The sequence below is a fragment of the Talpa occidentalis genome, unplaced genomic scaffold, assembly GCF_014898055.3.
Source record: "Talpa occidentalis isolate TD23 unplaced genomic scaffold, MPIMG_talOcc4v2.1 talOcc4.2, whole genome shotgun sequence".
NCBI classification, from domain to species: domain Eukaryota; kingdom Metazoa; phylum Chordata; class Mammalia; order Eulipotyphla; family Talpidae; genus Talpa; species Talpa occidentalis.
Genome location: NW_023602073.1, coordinates 122,314,233 through 122,337,756, shown reverse-complemented (window position 1 = coordinate 122,337,756; position 23,524 = coordinate 122,314,233). Strand labels below are relative to the sequence as shown.

General features: G+C 36.2%; 1 protein-coding gene across 1 annotated transcript in view; it reads right to left on the bottom strand.

Moving 5' to 3' along the window:
- RNF217 (ring finger protein 217) overlaps positions 1 to 23,524 on the bottom strand; it is a 120,915-nt gene that overhangs the window by 36,414 nt on the left and 60,977 nt on the right. Inside the window, exon 2 of the mRNA XM_037520348.2 lies at positions 6,057 to 6,290. Coding sequence (XP_037376245.1) covers positions 6,057 to 6,290 — 234 coding nt within the window. The remainder of the gene's footprint in view (positions 1 to 6,056; positions 6,291 to 23,524) is intronic.

Sequence of the window (23,524 nt, the reverse complement as noted above, 5' to 3'; positions counted from 1 at the left end):
AAAATGTGATTTCTACCTGGAGAGTTGATAATTACAAGAGAGGAAATTGAATGTTAGATGCTAAAGATACAATGTAAGAACACAGAAGGCATTTCCATAGGACATTCTGTTGGTTTTTTCCCCCTTTCATTTCTATGCTTAATCAAGGCACCATTATGTAAATTACATAGATTCTGCTTAATATCTGTGGTAAGAAGCAGAGGAATTATGCATTGTTTTATCTTAAGGAAACCATAAAGAGAATCACCTCTAACATGTCTCCTGTGTTGATTTATGCATTCCCTTCAAGTCACTCCAAATTGATATGAAAAGGGAAATCATTTCTTGGCCTTCATTTAGAAAAAGGAAACCTAACTGTATCTACTGCAGAAAAAAAATCCTAGGAGTGAAATAACTGCATCTAATCATTTCCAATTCTCTCCTTCTGTGAATAACAGTTATAACTTTTCCTACTTTTCAGAGCATTTGTTTTCATTTTTGTGAATTCAATCCCTCCTTCCACCCCGCCAAGTATTAAAAATTCCATCAGATTGCTCCTGAGCACAGGGCCTTCAAACCTCACATCAACATATTTCCAACTGAGTTAGTTTTCCACTCCCCCAACTGCTCCTCTTCCTCAAGACCTAGTCACCTTCATCCCTCCATTATGCTTATCACCCATCAGTCATCCAATCTTTATTCCAATCCTATTCTCCCTAACTCCTCCACTCCCCTCTCAATAGCCTAAGTTTCTCATTTTGCTGTCCTTGTCTGATCACAAAGTCATCATAGTTTCTAGCACTTGGGATTAAGCACTTTAAATGTGTGATCTCGTCTCATTCTGACTACACTTTTATGACAGGTACTATTCCTCCTCCCAGTTAAAGATGTAGAAAATGAACTCAAGGTTAACAGCTATTGTAGTATGTGGCAAGGTGAGATTTTAAATCTAGTCTGAAGCCAGTGCTCTTTTATTTTTTTTACAGATATTTATTTATGCATGCAGGAACTGGGGTACAGGTGAGAGGTGCGGGGGGTCAGAGGATTCACCAGAGACAGAGTGGGGAACGGAACAGGCGGACTAACTGAAATACACTGCTGAGGGGAGCAGAGGGCGAGACAAGAGAGGTCTGCTACACCAAGTGGGTCACCTCCCTGGCTGGGGATTGAACTCGTGCTGCAGTGGCTATGGATAGCTTCAGAGGCTGCGTCTTAACCCCTGGCTTCACCGGGGAGGCCCCTGAAGCCAGTGCTCTTGCAAATTGAACACTTCATGGTTTAGTTTAATGTTTCCTTTTTAATGAACTCTTCCAATCTCTTCTGTCTTTTCCTTCCCTATGCTCCCAGCATTCTCCACATGTATATATTATAGTACACATTATTATTCATGCATTGACCCATTTGCTAGTTCCTTCAACAAATATATTTTGAGGGTATACTTTATTAGATAGTGCTTGACACAGGTAATCAGCAGTATGCAAACCTGGTCTCCTAGAGACCAGTGGGAAAGAGGGACTTTAAGTAAACAGCTACACAAATACACCATAAAACCCCAGATGATAATTACTATAGAGAAAAACTGTAAATGCTGGTGATGTTTCCCAGATCTCACATGAGCACCATTACAGCCACAATTTCAACATTTTTATTTTCCCACTTCTATCTTGTTGCCTGTACTGATAAGCAGTTGGAGTTTTGTTTCTAAATTATAGGAACTTTATAGGTTAGAAATTAGATTTCTAGTTGGATATTAAAATTGACCTTGTACAAGTGGAATGGAAAACCATTTTTTGGCCTCATTGTAAGAGATACAGGGACAAGAAGACACAAATACAAATAAGACTAGATGTGACCAAAGGCAAGGTTGCCTCAAGTTCATAACTCCATTGAAGAATGCACTTGATCAGGCTGTATAGTGCCAGTTTAATGGAGTTTAGAACATCATGATAAGCTGCATTTACTCAAACTTAAACCAGAAGGAGTTGTTGAGACTAGAAAGATAAACTGAGACCTAAGAGTTCTTGTTATTGCCTGTTGATATTATTATTTACCCCTTTTCTATGTGCTCAGTACAAAAAAATTAACAATCAGTATTTACAAAAACCTATTTAAATGAAACCCCCATATGTGGAATTTGAAATTAGATTTCAAATTTCCTACAAAAAGTGCTAAAGTATTTTCTGATATAAAGTACTGAGATATTTTCAGGCAATTTTAACCTTCTACATTAAGTGTTTCTGCATTGTTTGCAGAAACCATAATAAATGCTCAGACAGTGATGCCTTAGATCAAGACATTGTGCTCAATGACTCAAAAAAGAATAATATTAAAATATGCATCATAAAGGTTTTGTCAATAGATACAAAGCACACCTTAGGCTGTAAACAATATTATTAAGAGATTTTATATATATTTTTTTATTTTTTTAATAATAAATTTTATTGTTATATTCCCCATACAATTGCAGCCCCCCCATTCTGACCCCAATCCCTCCCCTCCCGCCCCCACCCCCTAAAAAAGTGTCTCTGGTTCATAGTTTTTTGTTGATTTTGATTTTCACTTTCTTATAGTTATTCATTTTTTAGGCATGTTTCACTTTACGGTAACCTTTGTTTTTCTATTGTTGTTGTCTTAACACTCAATTTATTGCACTTTATTATGTGAACTCACTATTCTTAAAGTTATGATAAACTGCACCAAGTTGGAAGTAGATTCCATTATTAGGGAAAATGAATTTTAAAAATATGGCAAACTAAAATATATCCATTGTTTCATTACAAAGAGTAAAGGCATTAGTCTCAGTTTAGAGTGCTGTACTTTAATTCATGAATGTCAGAATTAGTTTGCCAGAGTACCCAGTCCATTTTCTCCTTAACACATACTTTCCAGAGAGGGATAGCCATGTAAATCGGGTAGTTAATGGTTATGTAAAAATGTAGTGTTTAATGGAGAAAAAAATACATAAATATTGTATTAAATAGGGAAAATCATTGCTTCAGGAACTGTATGAATTATATTGCGAACTCTAGACAACAAAGAACAGGGAGTTTTTTGAGATTTTTTATCTTTTCTGTTGTAGACTTTCTTTCATACAAGAGTAGTTAAGATTCATGCGAAAATTCTGTGGTAGTTTTACTTTTGTTAAAAGTTGCTCAGTAGTTTCACTTTATATTGACGTTTTTATCCTTCACCCATTCCCATTAATTAACTGCTTCATGATAAACACATTCATTTTGTATTGAATTCCCTCTCTTTCTGAAGCAAATTTCCTTCTCCTTTGCTCATCAAAAGTAAAACATCCGAGTTGACTAGATTTGAGATCTTGATCCATTTGCCACACCCACCCCTGACTTCTCTTGCCTACAACCCTCTGATAAGACACTGAAGGAAGTCTGAACATTGGAAAATGTTACCAGAGTTTTCTTAGTTTACTCAGAATGATACAAGTACAGGATCTTATATTTCTCAATTTTTCTATATCTCACTCGCAATACATATGCATTATGATAAATATCACAACATGATTTGGTGATTTTGAATGAGATGAGATATAATATTTCACTATTGCTAAATTGCACCTTACTCTGTTTACCCATTCATAAGAATATTACATTTTAAAATGACTAAATTATTTCCAATTTGATTCAATTATGGATAATGTTTTGATTGTCACAAATTCAAAAACAATAGCCTGAGTTTATTACATATTATAGATTACATATATATCATAAACATATGCTATATAAGCAAACACATGTAAAATGTGAATAACAATTCTAAACATCATTTTAAAAAATCAAATATCCTACGTTATGGAACAACAAGCAGTAGTTTTAGAAACTAGTAATTTCCTGATAATATCAATAACATATAAGTGGAATAAAAATGACTTAAAATAACCTAAGAATAGAGAGTCAAGTAAAATTCTCTTGCTACTAAGTCAACATTCAAAAATCACTGTGAGGGTATTATTTTAGTTAAATAATATTGTAATCCTAAAAAGCCAGCTTTTTGAAGAAGAAAAAAACGTTTTCTAGATAATCATGTCGTTTGTTTTTTTAATTTATTTATTATTTATACAAGCGCTGGGGTACAGTTCAGAGGTGCCGGAGAGTGAGAGGATTCACCTGAGATAGAGCGGGGAGCAGAACAGGCAGAAAGACCGAAATACACTGCTGAGGGGAGCAGCGGGCGAGACAGGAGAGGTCTGCCTCGACATGTGGGCATCTCCCTGGCCAGTAGGGAGTCAAACCGGTGCTGGAAAGGCTGCGGACAGCTTCACAGCGCTGCACTCAACCTGGTGTGCCAGCGGGGAGGCCCGTAATCATGTCTTAAAGAAACCAGGCTACACAAAAGTCGTAACTAAAAAAGTTAAGCAGTTTCAAAGACCAGTTACTCACCAAGAGGCCCTGACTAACCTGCTACTCCTTTAGTTCATCATTGCAAAGATGGAGAAAACTACTTCCTAAACCCTAGTCTCCTCAAAGCTACAGAATGAATTTGCCTCCACTGCTTCCAACATACAGAACATGGGCAAAAAACTTACCTTAAATGAAGATGACTTGAAACAGCCCTTGAAACCACTTCATCCTGCCATTTTGCTGTAATGACAAGGATGAAAACTACTGCTACAGGCCTCATCATTTTTCTGCTTCATTTACTGCAAAGGTTCCCAAATTTGTTTCATATTAGAGTTACCTCCCAGGTCTCAAAAATTTGCAAGAAAATTGTTCTGAGGTGAGTGGGCAGGGTGGTAAAAGGGAGACCTGATGTGTTTAAAAGATCATCAGGTAAAGCTAATGTACAGTCCTGACTGAATCAATCATTTGCTCCCCTCGTTGACAGCTTGGCTTCTCTGCCTTCAATCTTACCCTCCTGGGATATCCTCTATTAATGCTTCCAGAATGATCTTTTTGTAATGTCTACGGAATTAAATTCAAATTTCTGAGTTCAGCATAAAATATTCCAAACATCTCTTAATACCTGACCAGCTACCTCACCCTACCTTTTCTCCATTAGCTTTACAAGCATTTATTTCCAACCAGCCTGCCTCAGCATTTGTTTTTTTTTTTTTTTAAAGATTTTTTTTTTTTTTTTTATAGAGGCATGCTTTTATTTATTTATTTGTTTGTTTTTTGTTTATACATGCACTGGGTACAGTCAGAAGCACGGGAGGGTGGGAGAATTCACCAGAGCCAGAGCGGGGAGCAGAGCAGGCAGAAGGACCGAAGTACAGTGCTGAGGGGAGCAGCGGGCGGCAGGAGAGGTCTGTGCGCCATGTGGGACCCTCCTCCGGTGGCCAGGGAGCAGCCGGGGATCGAACTGGCGCCGCAGCTGCCTCAGCATTTGAACCTCAACTCTTGCTCATCCTTTGCTCTGAAATGCTCTCCACAGTTTATCTCCCAGAGAACTGCATCTTCTTTCAAAGCTTCTCCAATATCCTTGCCACTACTCCTCTGTTGGTGTTCTCAAAACGCAATATAATGGGTTTTGTGGGTCTTTTTGTTTGTTTTAGTTTTTTGATGACTCATAGAACTATCATTTTAGAACATATGTCTCTAATGTTCATTAGACTTTTGGAGCAAGTATTATGTCACATTTGTCTCTGTAAACTCAAATTTAGCTCAGTACCTAGCATTTACTGGCATTTTATACCTACTAATAAATGAATGAATAACATTTTATACTGTTTTCACTTATTACAGGCATATCTGGGAAGTCTCACACTGGGTTCATTGAAAAATCAAGCTATATAAAATTTTTTTGAAAGGGCCTTGGCAGTTATTGAATATTAATAATATAAATGAGTATTACTTTATAGGCCAGCCTTTTAATAAGGCTATTAGATGAATTTTAAACATGGTTAAAGTCAGTGAAAATGCTATAATTAAATCCTTGACAATATTCAGTTATCATCGACTTCCCCAAACCATACATTTTCAGAATCACAGCCAATATATACTCACCTTAGACTCTGGTAAGGGGAGGAAGCCCATTTAATGCCCACCACAAGTTGGCCTAATTTGGCTGCTCCCATCATGTGACATCTAACCCACAACTCTGGTGAACATGCTTACTTTGTATTTGCTTTCTGATCTGGAAGGGGTAGGAATATGTCCTTTTTTCTTGAAGGTTGTAAAGTGCTTGCACTGAGGACATGGTTTGGTGCTGGAATCAATACGGCCAAGTTCCAAGAAGTACTTATATTTTATGGAGTCTTCATGTGTTAAGTTATAGATAACCGTTGTTTCTTCCAGGAATTCAAAACATTCTGTGATAGGGCATTTGATTTCTACTTGGCCAAGTTGTACCTGTGTGAAGAGCAGATGGGAGAAAAAAAAAAGTTTCCGGTTATTAGGCTATCTCTCTTTTTTTTTTTCCATACAGTATTGCTTATTTCAGGATTGCAGTAAAGGATTATTCTCACTTTTCAAGATTCCTAACATTATAAATAGTAACCACTTTGGTACCTATCTCATATAGTACCAAAATAATTATTACCATGTTTTTCTTCAAAGTTTTCTAGCCAACCCAAGACCTACAAATTTTGAATCATTGTTGGTTAGCTGGTATTTTACACTATGCAACTTACAATCCACTGAATTACTCATACTTGATACTAATATTATATTTCTTTTCTCATAATAAAATACCTCTCATGACCTATCAATCTCTTGGCTTCTATGTGTTCATCTTTTCCAGAAAATATCACTAGCAAACATTAATCATAATTAATCTAAATGCATTCACTTATATTCTGTAAGATACATATTTCATCAATTCAATGGTGCGTTTTTTCCAACATTTTAAAAAAAGATTTTCTATTTATTTATGCATACAAGAACTGGGGTGTAAGCAAGAGGTGCGGGGGCAGGGGTGTGAGAAGATTCACCAGAGAGAGAGGGAAGCAGAAGAGGCAGATGTACTGAAATACACTGCTGAGGGGAGCAGCAGGCGAGACAGAAGAGGTCTACTGAGCCATGTGGGTTGCTCCCTGGCCAGCCGGGGATCGAACTCATTCTGTAGTGGCTGATAGTAGCTTGATAGTGCAGTGTAACTCTTGTACTACCAGGGAGGCTCTTTTTTCAACATTTTAATATCTCAAAAGTCTAAATTATCTTACAGTCAATAGTCTTTAGCACTGTCCATAGCTTAATTTGCACTGTTTTTCTTGGTGGAACATAACATAATAAAGTATCTTACAACTGATCATCTCTTAAATTTCACTAAAATGTTGTTTTTTTTTGAGGTTGGACATGTGACAGACAGAGAAGATAGGGCTTCTACTGGAGGAAATAAATGAACAAGTGAAGCAGTGGATTATAATCAGTATTATGAAGGAACTACACTTTAAGGACGGTACCTCTGAAGAGGTGACAACTTGAGCCAAGATCTACAGGACCTGTCATACCCAGAAGTTTGGAAACAGGTGCAGGCAAAAGAAAAAGGACAATGGCTCCAGGGCAGAATCTGTCTGATGTATCTATGTTTAGAGAACAGAAGTGAATAAGTGAAACCTATACTAAGTGAGCCAGAACACACAACCTCGTTTGCCATGATGAGAAAGGTGAATTGTATTTTAAGTTTACTATAAATCACTGATTTTATCAGGAGGCATGAATAACCTAATTTACATTAAAAAATCACTCAGCCTCTTCTGAGAGAATAGACTTCAGAGGGACAAATGTGAGAATGGGAGAACAAGAGGACTCTGGGTTGTACCTGTTCTTCCTACCAGTGATATATGACTGTTGCAGTCATCTAGGCAGTAAATGACAGATGACTGAATGAGGTAGCATGAGGGAGTCAGTTAGGGGGTATACTCTGGAAATGGAACCAACAGAAATTTGTGATGGGCCAGATATAAGGATGAAGTAAAGGGAAGAATCTAGAATGAATCTATGTTTCTGCTCGGATAAAGTGAACATGATGGGCACAACTTACTGAGAGGTTACTAATAAAATACAGTTTGCGTGAATATGTGATATTTCTAAAATGATACACTGCAGTTTTTTTTATAGTAACAAGAATAAAGATCATTCATTCATCCAAAAAATATAAAAGGTCCATATATAAAGAAGCGTAAACCATGAATTCCTTCTTCATGGAACTTGAGAAAGCACCAATTCAGTCTTTGTTCATGTCTTCTTCCAGCTAGTTGGGATTTGATGGTATTAACTCATTTAATATTTTACTCAATTTTTTATTAACTTTTATTAGGGATAATCATAAACATATGCCAAAGTTCGCAGATTGGCATTACCAATCCTTAAATACTCATTTTTCTAGCCTAAACAAATACCAACTCTTGGCAATTCTTGTTTCTTCTATGTCCTAACTTATATGCCACTCATATTACTTTGTCGCAAATATCAGATATCACATAACTTCATTCATAAATTTCAGTATAGGGCTAAAATAAACAAGAAGGCTTTAAAAGACAGAACCTGATGCCAACTAATTCCAACAATGAAATTCATTCTTTAATATCAAATTAACCAATTAAATAAGATGTCGTATGACTTCTGCTTACCAAATTTTCTGGACTTGTTATGACAAAGTAATTTTAAATTTCTGTTAGTTTCAAGAATAATATCACAATTTGTAACCCTGAAGAATATTCTCTCCATTTACTCTGAAGAAAAAACATGTCCATTCTTGTAAGAAAAAAACACTTAAATCTAAAGCAATCTCTAAGGACGTCATTAAGAGACACTATTATCCACTTAACGCTCCAGCTACATGGCTAATTTCCCATCCGGGAGAACTCTAGGTAATTATAATAGGTGAGAGGGATGTCTGGAAAAGTGGCAGATTAATTAATTAAACCATTCAAAGAAAAGCACAAAGTCTAAACCTTGGGCTTTGAAGCTCAATTTATCAAAGGTATGGTATAAACTTTGATCTTAGTTTTAAGTGTTGGTTTTGAGCTTTGTTCAACTGGATACAAAGGAATTTCAGATTTCCTCTTCCCTCTTCCCTGAAAAACTGGAATGTGTTAACAGGGCATAAAGAATACTACAACAAAATCAATACTAATCATCTTGAAATACATATAGCACCTCCTATATGACACCATCCTAGAACTTGCTGTGTATTAATTACTTTGTAAAGCACCATAAAGGGCTAAATCACTTTCAGGTTTATGGATTTTCCCATAACTTTACCTTCGGTGATTACAGGAAGGTGGCTGCTTTACTTATACAACGACTAATACAGAATATTTTGCAAGATGCTTTGATTAAAAAATAACAAACTTGTGGGGCCTCCCTGGTGGCGCAAGGGGTTAAGACACAACCTATGAAGCTGTCCGCAGCCTCTGCAGCACGAGTTCAACTGCTTGGCAGGCCAGGGAGCAACCCACATGGTGCAGCAGACCCTCTCCTGACTCGCCCGCTGCTCCCCTCAGCAGTGTATTTCAGTCCATCTGCCTATTCTGTTCCCCACTCTGTCTCTGGTGAATCCTCTCACGCCCCCACACCTCTGGCCTGTACCCCAGCTCTTGTATGCATAAATAAATAAATCTTTTTAAAAAATCGTAAAAAATATCAAGCCAAATATCCAAGATGTTCTCTTAACCCCAAGAGAGATAAGTATAAAGAAAATCAAACTTAGACAAATCAAGTAAAAGTGCCAAGAAACAAACACAAGGAAAGTAACTTAGAAACAAAACAGAAAAATAATTCTCACAGAAAACTTCAGCCCCAGGTAACGTGCTGGTAAATTCTATCAAGATTTAAGGATGCAATAACACCAATATTACACAACCACTCTCAGAGAAAAGTGAGGGGGCAATGGGAGGGATGTCACTAGCAAAGGAGTTTTTGGAGACAAGCATAATGCTGATACCAAAACTTGACAAGGACATTGCAAGAAAGGAAAATTACTGACCAGTCTCTTCATAAACATAGACACCAAAATCCTAAACAAAATATTAGCAAAAGAAATTGAACAATACATGGAAAAGATAACATATCATGATCAAAATGGATTTATTCCAAAAAACACAAGTTTGGTTTAACACTGAAATGTCAATTGCTGTAATTCACTTTAATAAAATAAAGAAGAAACAGTGTATGATTATCTCCATAGAAAGAAGAAATTTATTTGATAAATCCATTCATGTTAAAAAATTAAGAAACTAAAAAGAGATGAAAATTCTTTAATCTGGTCAAGGGTAGCTACAAGAAAACCTACAGGGATCATTATACTCAGTGGTGAAATACTGAAAGTTCACTTCTTGAGATTAAAAATGTGGCAAGTATAAACTGCCATCATTATTCAACATTGACTAGAGTTCACAGTGAATACTAGAGAAAAAAAGAATGAAAATAAAACAATTGGAAACGAAGCAATAAAACCTCCTTTTTTTACAGGCTGTAAATGATACATGTAGAAAATGCAAAATAATCTATATATACAATTAGAATAAGTGAATTTAGCAAATTTGCTGAATAGCTCAACAAACAAAAATCAAGTATATTTAAAAATATTTAAGAAAGATCATTTACAGCACTATCAAAAAATTAAGTTTATAACTAACCCACAAAAGATGTACAAAACCCTTTACTCAGAAAGACTGAAATTCTTTGAGAAAATAAAGCTAATGAAGATATAGCAGCCTCTTGAATTAGAAGATTCAATATAATAAAAATGTAAGTTCAGCCCACATTGATCTGTAGATTCAAGGCTATTTTAGTACAATTCCCAGCATTACTTTTTTTTGTCCTAAGGGGAAGGTGGGTTCAAAATTACAAGCTGGGGCCTCACCGGTGGCGCAGCGGTTGAGCGCTGGGTTGCGAAGCTGCCCGCACCTCCGCAGTGCCAGTTCGATCCCCGGCTGCTCCCCGGCCACCGGAGGAGGGTCCCACATGGCGCGCAGACCTCTCCTGCCGCCCGCTGCTCCCCTCAGCAGTGTACTTCGGTCCTTCTGCCTGCTCTGCTCCCCGCTCTGGCTCTGGTGAATTCTCTCACCCTCCCGCGCTTCTGACTGTACCCAGTGCTTGTATAAATAAATAAATAAAAATAAATCTTAAAAAAAAAAAAAAATTACAAGCTGATGGGCCTCCCCGGTGGTGCAGCAGTTGAGCGCTGGGTTACGGAGCTGCCCGCAGCCTCTGCGCCGCCGGTTCGATCCCCTGCTGCTCCCTGGCCACCGGAGAAGGGGCCCACATGGCGCGTAGACCTCTCCTGCCGCCCGCTGCTCCCCTCAGCAGTGTACTTCGGTCCCTCTGCCTGCTCTGCTCCCCGCTCTGGCTCTGGTGAATTCTCTCACCCTCCTGCGCTTCTGACTGTACCCAGTGCTTGCATAAATAAATACATAAATAAATCTTAAAAAAAAAAAAACAAAATTACAAGCTGATGTAATCAGGGAAATGCAAATCAAAACTACCATGAGATACCATCTTACACCAGTGAGAATGGCACATATTAAAAAAACTAGCAACAGCAAATTTTGGCGAGGATGTGGAGAAAAAGGAACTCTCCTGCACTGCTGGTGGGAGTGCAAACTGGTCCAACCACTATGGAGAGCTGTGTGGAGATTTCTGGACCTACTAAACATAGAGCTTCCATATGATCCAGCAATTCCACTCCTAGGTATTTACCCAAAGGACACAGAAACATCAATTCCAAAGAACACCTGCACCCCTATGTTTACAGCAGCACTATTTACAATAGCTAAACTTTGGAAACAGCCCAAAAGCCCAAAAATAGATGACTGGATCAAGAAGATGTGGTACATATATACCATGGAATATTACTCAGCATTCAAAAAAGATAAACACATGCCATTTGCAGCAACATGGATGGCGCTGGAAGGGATCATGCTCAGCGAAATAAGCCAGAAAGAAAAAGAAAAATACCGGATGGTCTCACTCATAGTAGGAATCTAGAAAACTTAAATAAGAAAGTGAAAATCAAAATCAACAAAAAACTATGAACCAGAGATACTTTTTGGGGGGGGGTGGGAGGGGAGGGATTGGGGTCAGAATGGGGGTGTTGCAATTGTATGGGGAATATAAAAATAAAATTTATTATTTAAAAAAAAATAAAATTACAAGCTGATTCTGAAAAACATTATTGATAAATATGATTTTCCTGATCAGAGAAAAAGTAATAAGCTTGTTCTCCTGTATATAAGATGAATCATAAAGCTACAGTAATTACAATAGTGTAATACCAGCAAAGGGAGAAATAAGGATAGATAATAGAACAGTAGAACAGAAAGGGTGCACGACATACATGTGGAGACCACCTGCAATGACACAAAAGAGCACTGGGGAGGATTTTATTTTTCATTAAATTGTGCTAAGTCACTTAAATATCCATTTTAAAAACATTTCCTGACTCCAGCCTCAAGCCAGATATATTGTAGATATACACAGGAAAGGTGGAAAAGTAAGGCTTCTAAGTATTATCAAGAAGAATATCTTCATGACCTTGGGGAAGGGAAGGATTTCTTATATAAACTGTTAAAAACACTCACCATAAAAATCAATACATTGGACTAAATAAAATTAAAATTTTGTTCACCAATAGCTGTTGTTGAGTAAAAATGCAAATTAGAAAGGAGGAATATATTTCAGTATGTAAGTGAAAAGGTTTATCCACTACACATAAAGATACAAAACAGTAAGAAAAAGGCAGACAACTAATCCAACAGAAAAAGTCTCAAGGCACTTTTCATAAAAGAGGATGTCTGGTACCAAGAAACATATGAAAGTATGTCCAACTTCATGAGCTATGAGGAAAGTGAACATTAAAACAACAATGAAACGTAATTTTTGAAGAAATTAACTGAGTTCTCACAGCATTTAAAAATTTAGCAAAATAGTTCTTAATTATATAGTTAATATATCATGCTACACAGTAATTTCAAATATATTTCTGATAGACAATCATACTTCTGTTACTAAACTTTTTTCATCTTTCTAATTTTTAGCATTCAAAAGTTGATCTTGATTCTATAAGATAGTAACTTCTAAATTCTAATACATCTCTAAAGAACATTAGGATGAAGGAATTTTTCAATACAAGTTATTATTTAGAGTGAAGGAGAAATAGTAAAATGTGTGCTCAGAAAAACAGAATGAATACATATTCACTTAATTATGATAAAATTTATTTCTCAAAAGTGAATAATTTTAGACTAGATAGTTGGTTACATTTTAGAAAGGGAACTATTTTCTTTTTTTTTTTTTTTTTTTTTTTAGAAATTTTATTGTTATATTCCCCATACAATTGCCCCCCCATTCTGACCCCAATCCCTCCTCCCGCCCCGCCCCCTAAAAGTGTCTCTGGTTCATAGTTTTTTGTTGATTTTGATTTTCACTTTCTTATAGTTTTTCATTTTCCTGGTCCATTATTTAAGTTTTCTAGATTCCTGCTATGAGTGAGACCATCCGGTATTTTTCTTTTTCTTTTTGGCTTATTTCGCTGAGCATGATCCCTTCCAGCGCCATCCATGTTGCAGCAAATTGCATGTGTTTATCTTTTTTGAATGCTGAGTAATATTCCATGGTATATATGTACCACATCTTCTTGATCCAGTCATCTATTTTTGGGCATTTGGGTTGTTTCCAAAGCTTAGCTATTGTAAACAGTGCTGCTATAAACATAGGGGTGCAGGTGTTCTTTGGAATTGATGTTTCTGTGTCCTTTGGGTAAATACCTAGGAGTGGAATTGCTGGTCATATGGAAGCTCTATGTTTAGTAGGTCCAGAAATCTCCACACAGCTTTCCACAGTGGTTGGACCAGTTTGCACTCCCACCAACAGTGCAGAAGAGTTCCTTTTTCTCCACACCCTCGCCAACATTTGTTGTTGCTAGTTTTTTTAATATGTGCCATTCTCACTGGTGTAAGATGGTATCTCATGGTAGTTTTGATTTGCATTTCCCTGATGACAAGTGATGTTGAACATTTTTTCATATGCCTGTTGGCCATTTGCATTTCCTCTTCAGAGAAGTTTCTTTTAAGCTCTTCTGCCCATTTTTTGACTGGATTATTTTCTTTGTTGTTGTTGAGTCTCATCAGCTCTTTGCAGATTTTTGTGATCAGTCCTTTATCATTAGTGTTGGGTGCAAAAATGTTCTCCCAGTTGGTGGGGTTTCTCTTTGTTTTTGTTATTGTCTCTTTTGCTGTGCAAAAGCTCTTTAATTTGATATAGTCCCAGCTGTTTATCTTTGCCTTCACTATCACTGCTTTGGGTGATGTGTCTGTAAAGATGTCTTTGATGTGCAAATCACGTAGTGTTTCGCCTATATTTCCTTCTATATATTTTATGGTTTCAGGTCTTATGTCTAGTTCTTTAATCCATTTTGAGTTGATTTTTGTGTATGGTGTGAGGTGGTGGTCAAGCTTCATTCTTTTGCATGTAGCGACCCAGTTTTCCCAGCACCATTTATTGAACAAACTTTCTTTGCTCCAATGCATAGTCTTTGCTCCTTTGTCAAAGATTAGTTGACCATAAATCTGTGGGTTTATTTCTGGATTTTCTATTCGATTCCATTGGTCTGTATGTCTGTTCTTGTTCCAATACCATGCAGTTTTGATGATTATGGCTTTGTAGTATAGTTTGAAGTCTGGGAGTCTGATGCCTCCATTCCCTTCTTTTTTTTTCAGGAGAGCTTTGGCTATTCGGGTTTTTTGTGATTCCATATGAATTTCATCAATAATTTTTCTATTTCTTTGAAGAATGACATTGAAATTTTGATTGGAATAGCATTGAATCTGTATATTGCTTTTGGAAGGATGGCCATTTTAATAATGTTTATTCTTCCAATCCATGAGCAGGGGATGTCTCTCCATTTCTTTGTGTCTTCTTCTATTTCTTTTAACAGTGTTTTATAGTTTTCTTTGTATAGGTCCTTTACCTCTTTTGTTAGATTTATTCCCAAATATTTGATTTTTTTTTTTGTTTCAATAACAAAAGGGATGGTCTTTTCGATTTCTTCTTCTTCAGATTTATTGTTTGTGTATAGGAAGGCTACTGACTTTTGCGTGTTGATTTTTGTATCCTGCCACTTTACTGAACTGATTGATGAGTTGAATTAGCTTTTCTGTGGAGTTTTTGGGGTTCTCTATGTATAATATCATATCGTCTGCAAATAGTGATAGTTTGACTTCTTCTTTTCCTATTTGGATTCCTTGGATGCCTTTCTCTTGTCTTATTGCCCTGGCTAGGACTTCCAGTATTATATTGAAAAGCAATGGTGAGAGTGGACATCCTTGTCTTGTTCCAGATCTTAATGGAATTGCTTTCAGCTTTTCACCATTGAGAATGATACTGGCTGTTGGCTTGTCATAGATGGCCTTTATGATGTTGAGGTATGTTCCTTGTATCCCAAGAACTTCAAGGGCTTTTATCATGAATGGGTGTTGCACTTTGTCGAAAGCTTTCTCAGCATCTATTGATATTATCATATGGTTTTTATATTTCTTTTTGTTGATGTGTTGGATAACGTTGATTGATTTTCGGATGTTAAACCATCCTTGTGCCCCTGGAATGAATCCAACTTGGTCGTGGTGAATTATCTTATGGATACATTGTTGGATTCTGATAGCTAAAATTTTATTGAGGATTTTTGCATCAGTGTTCATTAGGGAGATTGGCCTGTAGTTTTCCTTTTTTGTGTTGTCCTTGTTCGGTTTTGGTATTAGTGTAATGTTGGCTTCATAGAACGTGTTTGGTATTGTCCCTTCCTTCTCAATTTTTTGGAAGAGTTTGTGAAGGATAGGCACTAATTCGTCTCTGAATGTTTGGTAGAATTCATTTGTAAATCCATCAGGTCCTGGGCTTTTGTTTTTGGGGAGGTTTTTGATTACCATTTCAATTTCGCTAATTGTAATTGGTCTGTTTAGGTGTTCTATTTCTTCTTTATCTAGCTTTGGGTGATTGTAGAGTTGTAGGAATTTGTCCATCTCCTCTAGATTGTTAAACTTGTTTCCATATAACTGTTCATAGTAGTTACTGATTATTCTTTTGATTTCTGCTGTGTCCGTTGTGATTTCTCCTCTTTCATTGATGATCCTGTTTATTTGTGCTTTCTCCCTTTTTCCTTTGTGAGCCTGGCTAGGGGTTTGTCTATTTTATTGATTTTTTCAAAGAACCAGCTCTTGGTTTCATTGATCTTTTGGATTGTTTTTTAGTTTCAATTTCATTTATTTCTGCTTTGGTTTTTATTATTTCTTTTCTTCTACTGGTTTTGGGGTTTTCTTGTTGTTCTTTTTCTAGATCTTTGAGCTTCGAGATTAGGTTGTTTCTTTGCGTTCTTTCTTGTTTCTTGATGTGAGCTTCTATTGCTATATATTTTCCTCTTATTACTGCTTTTGCTGCATCCCATACATTTAGGATATTGGTGTCCTCCTTGTCGTTCAATTCAAAAAATTTTTTAATTTCTTCTTTGATCTCCTCATTAGTCCAATGGTCTTCCAGTAGTGTGGTTTTTAATCTCCATGAGGTAGGAAAGTTCCTTGCCTTCTTTTTATGGTTTATTTCTAGTTTGATGCCTTCATGGTCAGAAAAGATGGTTGATATGATTTCAATCTTGGTGTATCTGTTGATGTTTGTCTTGTGCCCCAGTATGTGATCGATCCTGGAGAATGATCCGTGTGCGCTTGAGAAAAATGTGTACTCCGTTTTTTTGGGGTTTAGTGTTCTATAGATGTCTGTTAAGCCCAATTGCTCTAGGTCTTTATTTAGAGCTTTGGTTTCTTTACTTATTTTTTGTCTTGTTGATCTATCCATTGTTGATAGTGGTGTGTTGAAGTCTCCCACTACGTATGTGTTTTCTCTGATGTCTGTTTTCAGAGAGGACAACAGTTGTCTGATATATTTTGGTGCTCCTTTGTTTGGTGAGTATATGTTAATGAGTGTTATTTCTTCTTGAAGTATTGTCCCCTTGATCATAATGTAGTGACCATTGGGGTCTCTTTTTATCTTTTTGAGTTTGAAATCTGTTTTATCTGATATAAGTATAGCTGTTCCTGCTTTCTTTTTTGGTCCATTTGCTTGTAGGATTGTTTTCCATCCTTTAACTTTGAGCCTATTTTTATCTTTTGTAGCTAAATGTGTTTCCTGGAGACAGCAAAAGGTTGGGTTTTGTTTCTTAATCCAGGCTGCAACTCTGTGTCTTTTTATTGAAGAGTTTAGTCCATTTACATTTAGAGTTAATATTGATATGTTAACATCTGTATTTGCCATTGTGTTTGTCTTTCCTTTGATTTTATTTATTTATTCTTTTAATAACTTTTTTTTTTTTTTGGCCTTCTTTCATTGTTATTCGTCGCTCTGAGGTTCTGGCTTTAGAACTCCTTGTAGTATTTTTGGAGTGGGGGTTTAGTTGCAATGAAATTCCGGAGTTTCTGTTTGTCTGGGAAGGTCCATATTCTTTCTTCAAAGAGGAAGGAGAGCTTTGCGGGATAGAGTATTCTTGGTTGGCATCTGTTTTCTTGGAGTCTGTTGACTATGTCCCTCCACTCTCTCCTTGCCCGTAGTGTTTCTTCGGAGAAGTCTGATGTCAGCCTGATTGGTTTTCCTTTGAATGTTATCTGTTTCTTCCCTCTTGCCAGCTTCATTATTTTTTCCTTGTCCTGGATTCTTGGGAGCTTTACTATTATGTGTCTTGCTGTATTTTTCCTTTCGTCGTGGAAGTTTGGTGTTCTTCTTGCTTCTTGTATATCAATTTTCAGCTCCTTCTTCACATTTGGGAAGTTCTCTTCAATTATCTCTTTGAATATTTTCTCTGTTCCTACATCTCTCTCCTCTCCTTCTGGTATTCCTATAACTCTTATATTTCCTTTCCTCATGGAGTCCGATAGTTCAGAAAGGGAACTATTTCTATAAGAAAAATTTTTACTTTGTTTAAATGTCCACTATTGCTTATAAAATTGTAACAATATGCTATACTTGATCTTAGCCAAAAGACTGAGAAATAATACACTATTTAAAAAATCATTACATTAATTAATTTTTAAAAAGATTTATTCATTCATGCATACAAGAACTGGGGTACAGGCCAGATGTGCGGGAGAGTGAGAGGATTCACCAGAGACAGAGTGGGGAGCAGAACAGGCAGACTGACCGAAATACACTGCTGAGGGGAGCAGCGGGCAAGACAGAAGAGGTCTGCTGCGCCATGTGGGTATCTCACCAGCCGGCAGTGATAGAATCCACACTGCAGAGGCTATGTACAGTTTCACAGCACTGCACTCAACCGCCTGCACCACCAGGGGAGGCCCAAAAAATCATTACATTAATTTAAATCAGATATTCTAAGATCTTACCATCAAAAACTAAAGATACTACATAAGTAATTTACTAAGAGAACCCCCAAATGTGATTATGCTCAGTGAAATAAGTCAGAAAGAAGAAAAATATCGGATAGTTTTACTTATAGGAGGAAGGTACAGGAACCAAAGAAGGGATCAGGAAAAAAAAAAACAAACTATAATAAAATAAAAATCAAAATCAACAGGCAACCATAGACCAGGGATATTCTGTAGGGGAGGAGGAGGGAGAGGGATCAGGACAGAGGTAGGAAGAGCACAAGGGACTATGGTGATGGTGCACGTGTGAATTGGTGGTGGGGATTTCACGGGAAATCATACATTGTACAAAAATGAAGGATGATAGGGCCTCCCCTGGTGGCTCAGCGGTTGAGCGCTGGGTTGCGAGGCTGCCCGCAGCCTCTGCAGCGCCAGTTTGATCCCTGGCCACTGGCGAGGGTCCCACAAAAAAAAAAAAAATGAAGGATGATACAATAAATATATTCAAAAAATAAAATTAAATTAAAACACACACATACACAAACCCAAACAGGAATGAGCTACATATTCCACTGCGGTTTATGTGGCTGCATGTTCTTGATTTCCAGGCATACACACAACTAATGCACTTAGAAATAGATTGCTTCACCTTCAGTATTCTCTGTTGGCTCTAAATTTGACTGGAAGTACATGTAAGCTCTAAGATTTAGCTCTTGATAAACAAACAAACAAATAAATAAATTGAGGATATAGTAGTTAACAGAGTAGCTTCCAGAGTCAAAATGGCTGTGCCCCTCACAAATATATCTTTATCTTTCCCTTGTCCTGCCTCTGCTTATGTAATTCTGGAAATTGGGTCTGTAAGACACCTAGATGCCTGAAACAGTAACTGGCTGATATACAGAATACTCAATAAAAATTTGCTTCCTTGGTACCCATAAAACAGTATTTCACAAATTAATTTTAGAAGTTGAAAACACTTATGCCTATTTCTTTCTTGATAACATTTTAAAAGTTGCAATAATTTATAACTCAATATTCTCATTCATAATTTAGTTTTCTTCCTCCAAAAGTATGTATTTAAGGGAGGACATATAAAAGTACAAATTACATGAATACACTGCATTCCAGGAGGTAGCACTGAATAAAAATAAATCATAAATCTTAACATCGAAATGCTCCTATTTTCTTATATATTTAATGAAGAATGGAAGTATGCACACAGGGTTCTGAAAATGTAGACATGCAGTTAGAAGGTATTACATAGCACTGGAAATATTTTTAGTGGAGTTAGTACCACAGAGGAGTAATTAGCATTACTCTATTGGGGGAAGGAAGCTGCTTTTTTTTAACCCAGAGGGTTAAGTTCAGTAAAAATGGCCAAGTGAAAATTTCAGATACTAGTTTAAGAAACAACTTTAATCTTTAAAATATTTTACAGAACCAAGAAACCTTTTTAATTTCTATCTCACTTACTTGATTTCTTTCTCTTTGCCTTCAAAACTTGCTTAAATATCCTGAATATGTCAAAAATAATTGGTGCCTTAGACACCAATTATTAGACAGAAGTTATGGAAAACCATTCTGCCATTTCACAAATCATAGTAAATTTTCTTAACTCTGACAAGGGAGATAAATTGAAAATTTGCAAATATAGGTGATTTTAGAAATTTGTAAGTAGGCAGATTTATGCCATTAAATCAAGTGTGGCTACATTTAAGGTAATGGATTCAGAGAAAACTGTTGCAAAATAGATGGGGTGATTCAGAAGAGTGACCTAGTGGCTCCTCAAATGTGTTCCTGTACACTGCTAGGTGTTTTTAATTTTCTCTTGAGACTTAGAGGTTGTGTTTACCCCCTTTTTTTTTTTTGCAAAGGGATCTTCAAATACTTGAAGACATCGATCATATGTCTCAGTAGGCTTTTCTTCTAGGAAAACATCCTTACTTCTTTATTCTTCACATGTTGTTTGAAGTCTTTCCTCCTTCCTAACTTTTTATAAAAATGTTGTACCCAGAAACTAAAGCCATCATGCAGGTGTGGTCTGGTCATGGGGGAAAACAGGGTTATCCTCAACCACAGTAAAAACTGAAAGAAAGGAAATGAAAAGAAAAAGCTCACAGGAAGTATAACTAACCCAAGATGTGGAAAACTTGAAGAGGTCAATTACAATAGAAGGCATTCCAGTATGTCTTCTTTTTAGGAAAGCATCTGTTTCCTAGATTTTCACCTCTGTTGCAACTGAATATTCTCTTATTCCCCACTCCCCTCTGATTTTTTTCTTTTTCTCTTTTAGTCTTTTTCTCATGTCTACTTTTACTTTCTTTGATCCTTAAATCAGCCTCCTAAAACATTTAATCTTTTATTTCTTACAGTAACCACCTTTTTCTGATTTCTCTATATATTTTACATCATTGTTCATTTTTAAACAACCTTTGCTCCCCACCCCTCTCCGGTGTAGTCCCCATAAAATTTCCTTCACCAATTCACCCCTGTACCATAACCACCTTTGACCTTGTTTATCCTTTTGCTTTTCATTTTCCTTTTTGTTTTTACCATTAGTATTACCCTATTCCTGTTTGTGTTTCATTTTGTTCTTCACCCAATTTTTTTTTTTCATATTTGAGGAGCTTTTTTTATTGCAAAGGATGAAGAGGCTGTTAAATAGGAAAACACATTTAAATTCACTGAAGATCATGAGAAAAAATATGTAGATATGTACATTTAAATAAGAACAGGACTCAAAAAAGTAGAAACTTTGAAAGTATTATATATTGAATAGAGGTTTCTTTTTTTTATTAATAAATTTTATTTTTATGTTCCCCGTATTTCTAAAGATTTCTTACTTCCTTTGTTTTCTACTTTTACTCTTCAGTAATGAACAGTTTTTGCTATATTTCAACATTTTGGTATGAAATGTTTTCTCTTTATTAGTCTCTAGGCAGTTTGTAATCTTTCTTCACTTCCTTTTTAAGTCTTTTTCAAATTCTATGCAGTAAGAACTTTGTTGCTGTTTCCTACTTATTTTCAACATTACCAGGTAATGAATAGAGAAAATAGACTGTGAAATCATAATTAATAAAGTATTGTTTTTATTTCTAGCTCATTATGCATGTTAAAAAAATCCTCAGACATTAAGATTTTTTACTCTAATCAAGAAGTATAAGATTCTCTATTGATTTCTACTAAAGCAAAGGTTTAAGTCAGTTCCTCTGTGAGTTTACTCTTTGTCCACTTGACCTTATTCCCAAAGAATATTGAAATTGCTTACTCTACTTGTCTCCAAATGATCTTTTTCCTCTTTCGGCTTTGTTAGTTTCTTCTTACCACAGCTGCTGCTTTTTTTTTTTTTTTTTTTAAAGATTTACTTATTTATTTATACAAGCACTGGGTACAGTCAAGAAGCACGGGAGGGTGAGAGAATTCACCAGAGCCAAAGTGGGGAACAGAACAGGCAGACTGACGAAATACACTGCTGAGGGGAGCAGCAGGCGGCAGGAGAGGTCTGCGTGCCATGTGCAACCCTTGCTGGCGGCAGGGGATCGAACCAGCACTGCAGAGGCTGCAGGCAGCTTCGCAGCCCTGTGCTCAACCGCTGCGCCACCAGGGGAGGCCCACGCAGCTTCTTTTTAAATGACTTTGTTGTATATGATTCCACGGGGTTAGTTGCAATTAAATACCCACATACTTATCCAGTGTCTGTGATAGGCAAGCAAACCTACTACTCTAAGCAACTGAGGGTAATTCAAAGGTGAATAAATTCTTACCCTCCAGTCTTTTGCCATTTACAGGGGAGATAAAGAGTGTAAATTAAATAACCACAACTCATATAGAGAAGCACAAAGAACTGGTTTTGACAATTCATAGAAGAGGTATTTCAGGAAATGAAGAATGAAAAGGATCACAAATTTGGCTGTTACATTTCTTAACTAGAAAAAAAAAGAAAAATAATATACAAGACAAATAGATAATGTTAGATAAAAAATTGTATTTATATAAATATGTAAAATAATGTGAAAAATTTATTAACTGAGAGGGATGATGGAATAAAATTTATTTTTCGGGTTCTGGAATTTTTTTCTCATTTAATATTCTAGTATTTTTGTTAAACTTTTGATAGCACAGTATTTATTTTGTATAAGTATTATGCACAAGTAATGATAGATCAAGGACTGATAGCCAAAAACGAGTAACCAAAGTTTTGGATTAGTCCTGCAGACAAGAGAGGAACCTGAGAATTATGAGTATAGGACTCTACTTATCAAAACTGAATTATGAACACTAAGTTTGTCTCTGCAGTACACTTGATAGTTTTGTTTATATCTTATACCATTGCACTAATGAATTCTGGACTTTGTCCTAACCCTCTGCAGTGTGCAGTGGAAAAAGCAATTATGTTCTAAGTAAACTAAAGCCAATGATAATCTCATCTCACACAGTACCACTGTATGCCTAACTCACAGAAAGCAGTGTTCCTTTTGTGCCTGTTGTCAAAACAGTTTTTTAATGCAAAAACTTTTCTTCTTGAAAATTGTTTAACAAGCAGAATGGCTATATCACTCCTTATGATATGACTTGTAAACTTGGAGGTGGTCCATATTTGATACTTAAAAAAAATACCTGTTCTATATTTTTATACACAACCACTTGAATATTTTTTTCCTACAGATTTTGGTCTTTCAGTACTGGCAAGCCTCAATGCTTTCTCAGACGTTAAACCAAGTTAACATAATTCTTTAACGTAAAAACAGCAATTTCAACAGGGCCTTTTCATGCCAAAACAAAGTATCTTTGTGCACCATCCACCCAGTTCTAGGAACATTCTGTTCATTACCTGGAGTTTTTAGATTCAATTTAGAAAAATATAATTCCCTCCTTCCTGGCTTCTATTCATTATTTCCAGATATAAAATACTGTTTAGTATAGACAGACCAGATTTCCTTTCTATCTCCTGGGAACAAAGTTTAAAGTGTATTTGAGTGTGAAAAGAGAAAAAGAATACATATGGCTTTAAAAAATTTTCTTCTCTTTTAATGTTTGAACTTTAATACCTCCAAAGTAGGAAGAAACCTAGGAGTATCACAGTCTCTTTTAAAAATAGGACTTGGATAGAGAGGTAACAACAACAAAAAAACATGCATAATGAATGGATATACTATAAACTCTTACTGAAAAGTTCTGTGATTAGATTGAAAAATTCAATGTTGTATGTCTTGATTTACTGCAAATATATTTTTGAAAATCCAACACTGCTTCAAACTGAGTTCTTTCATTAAT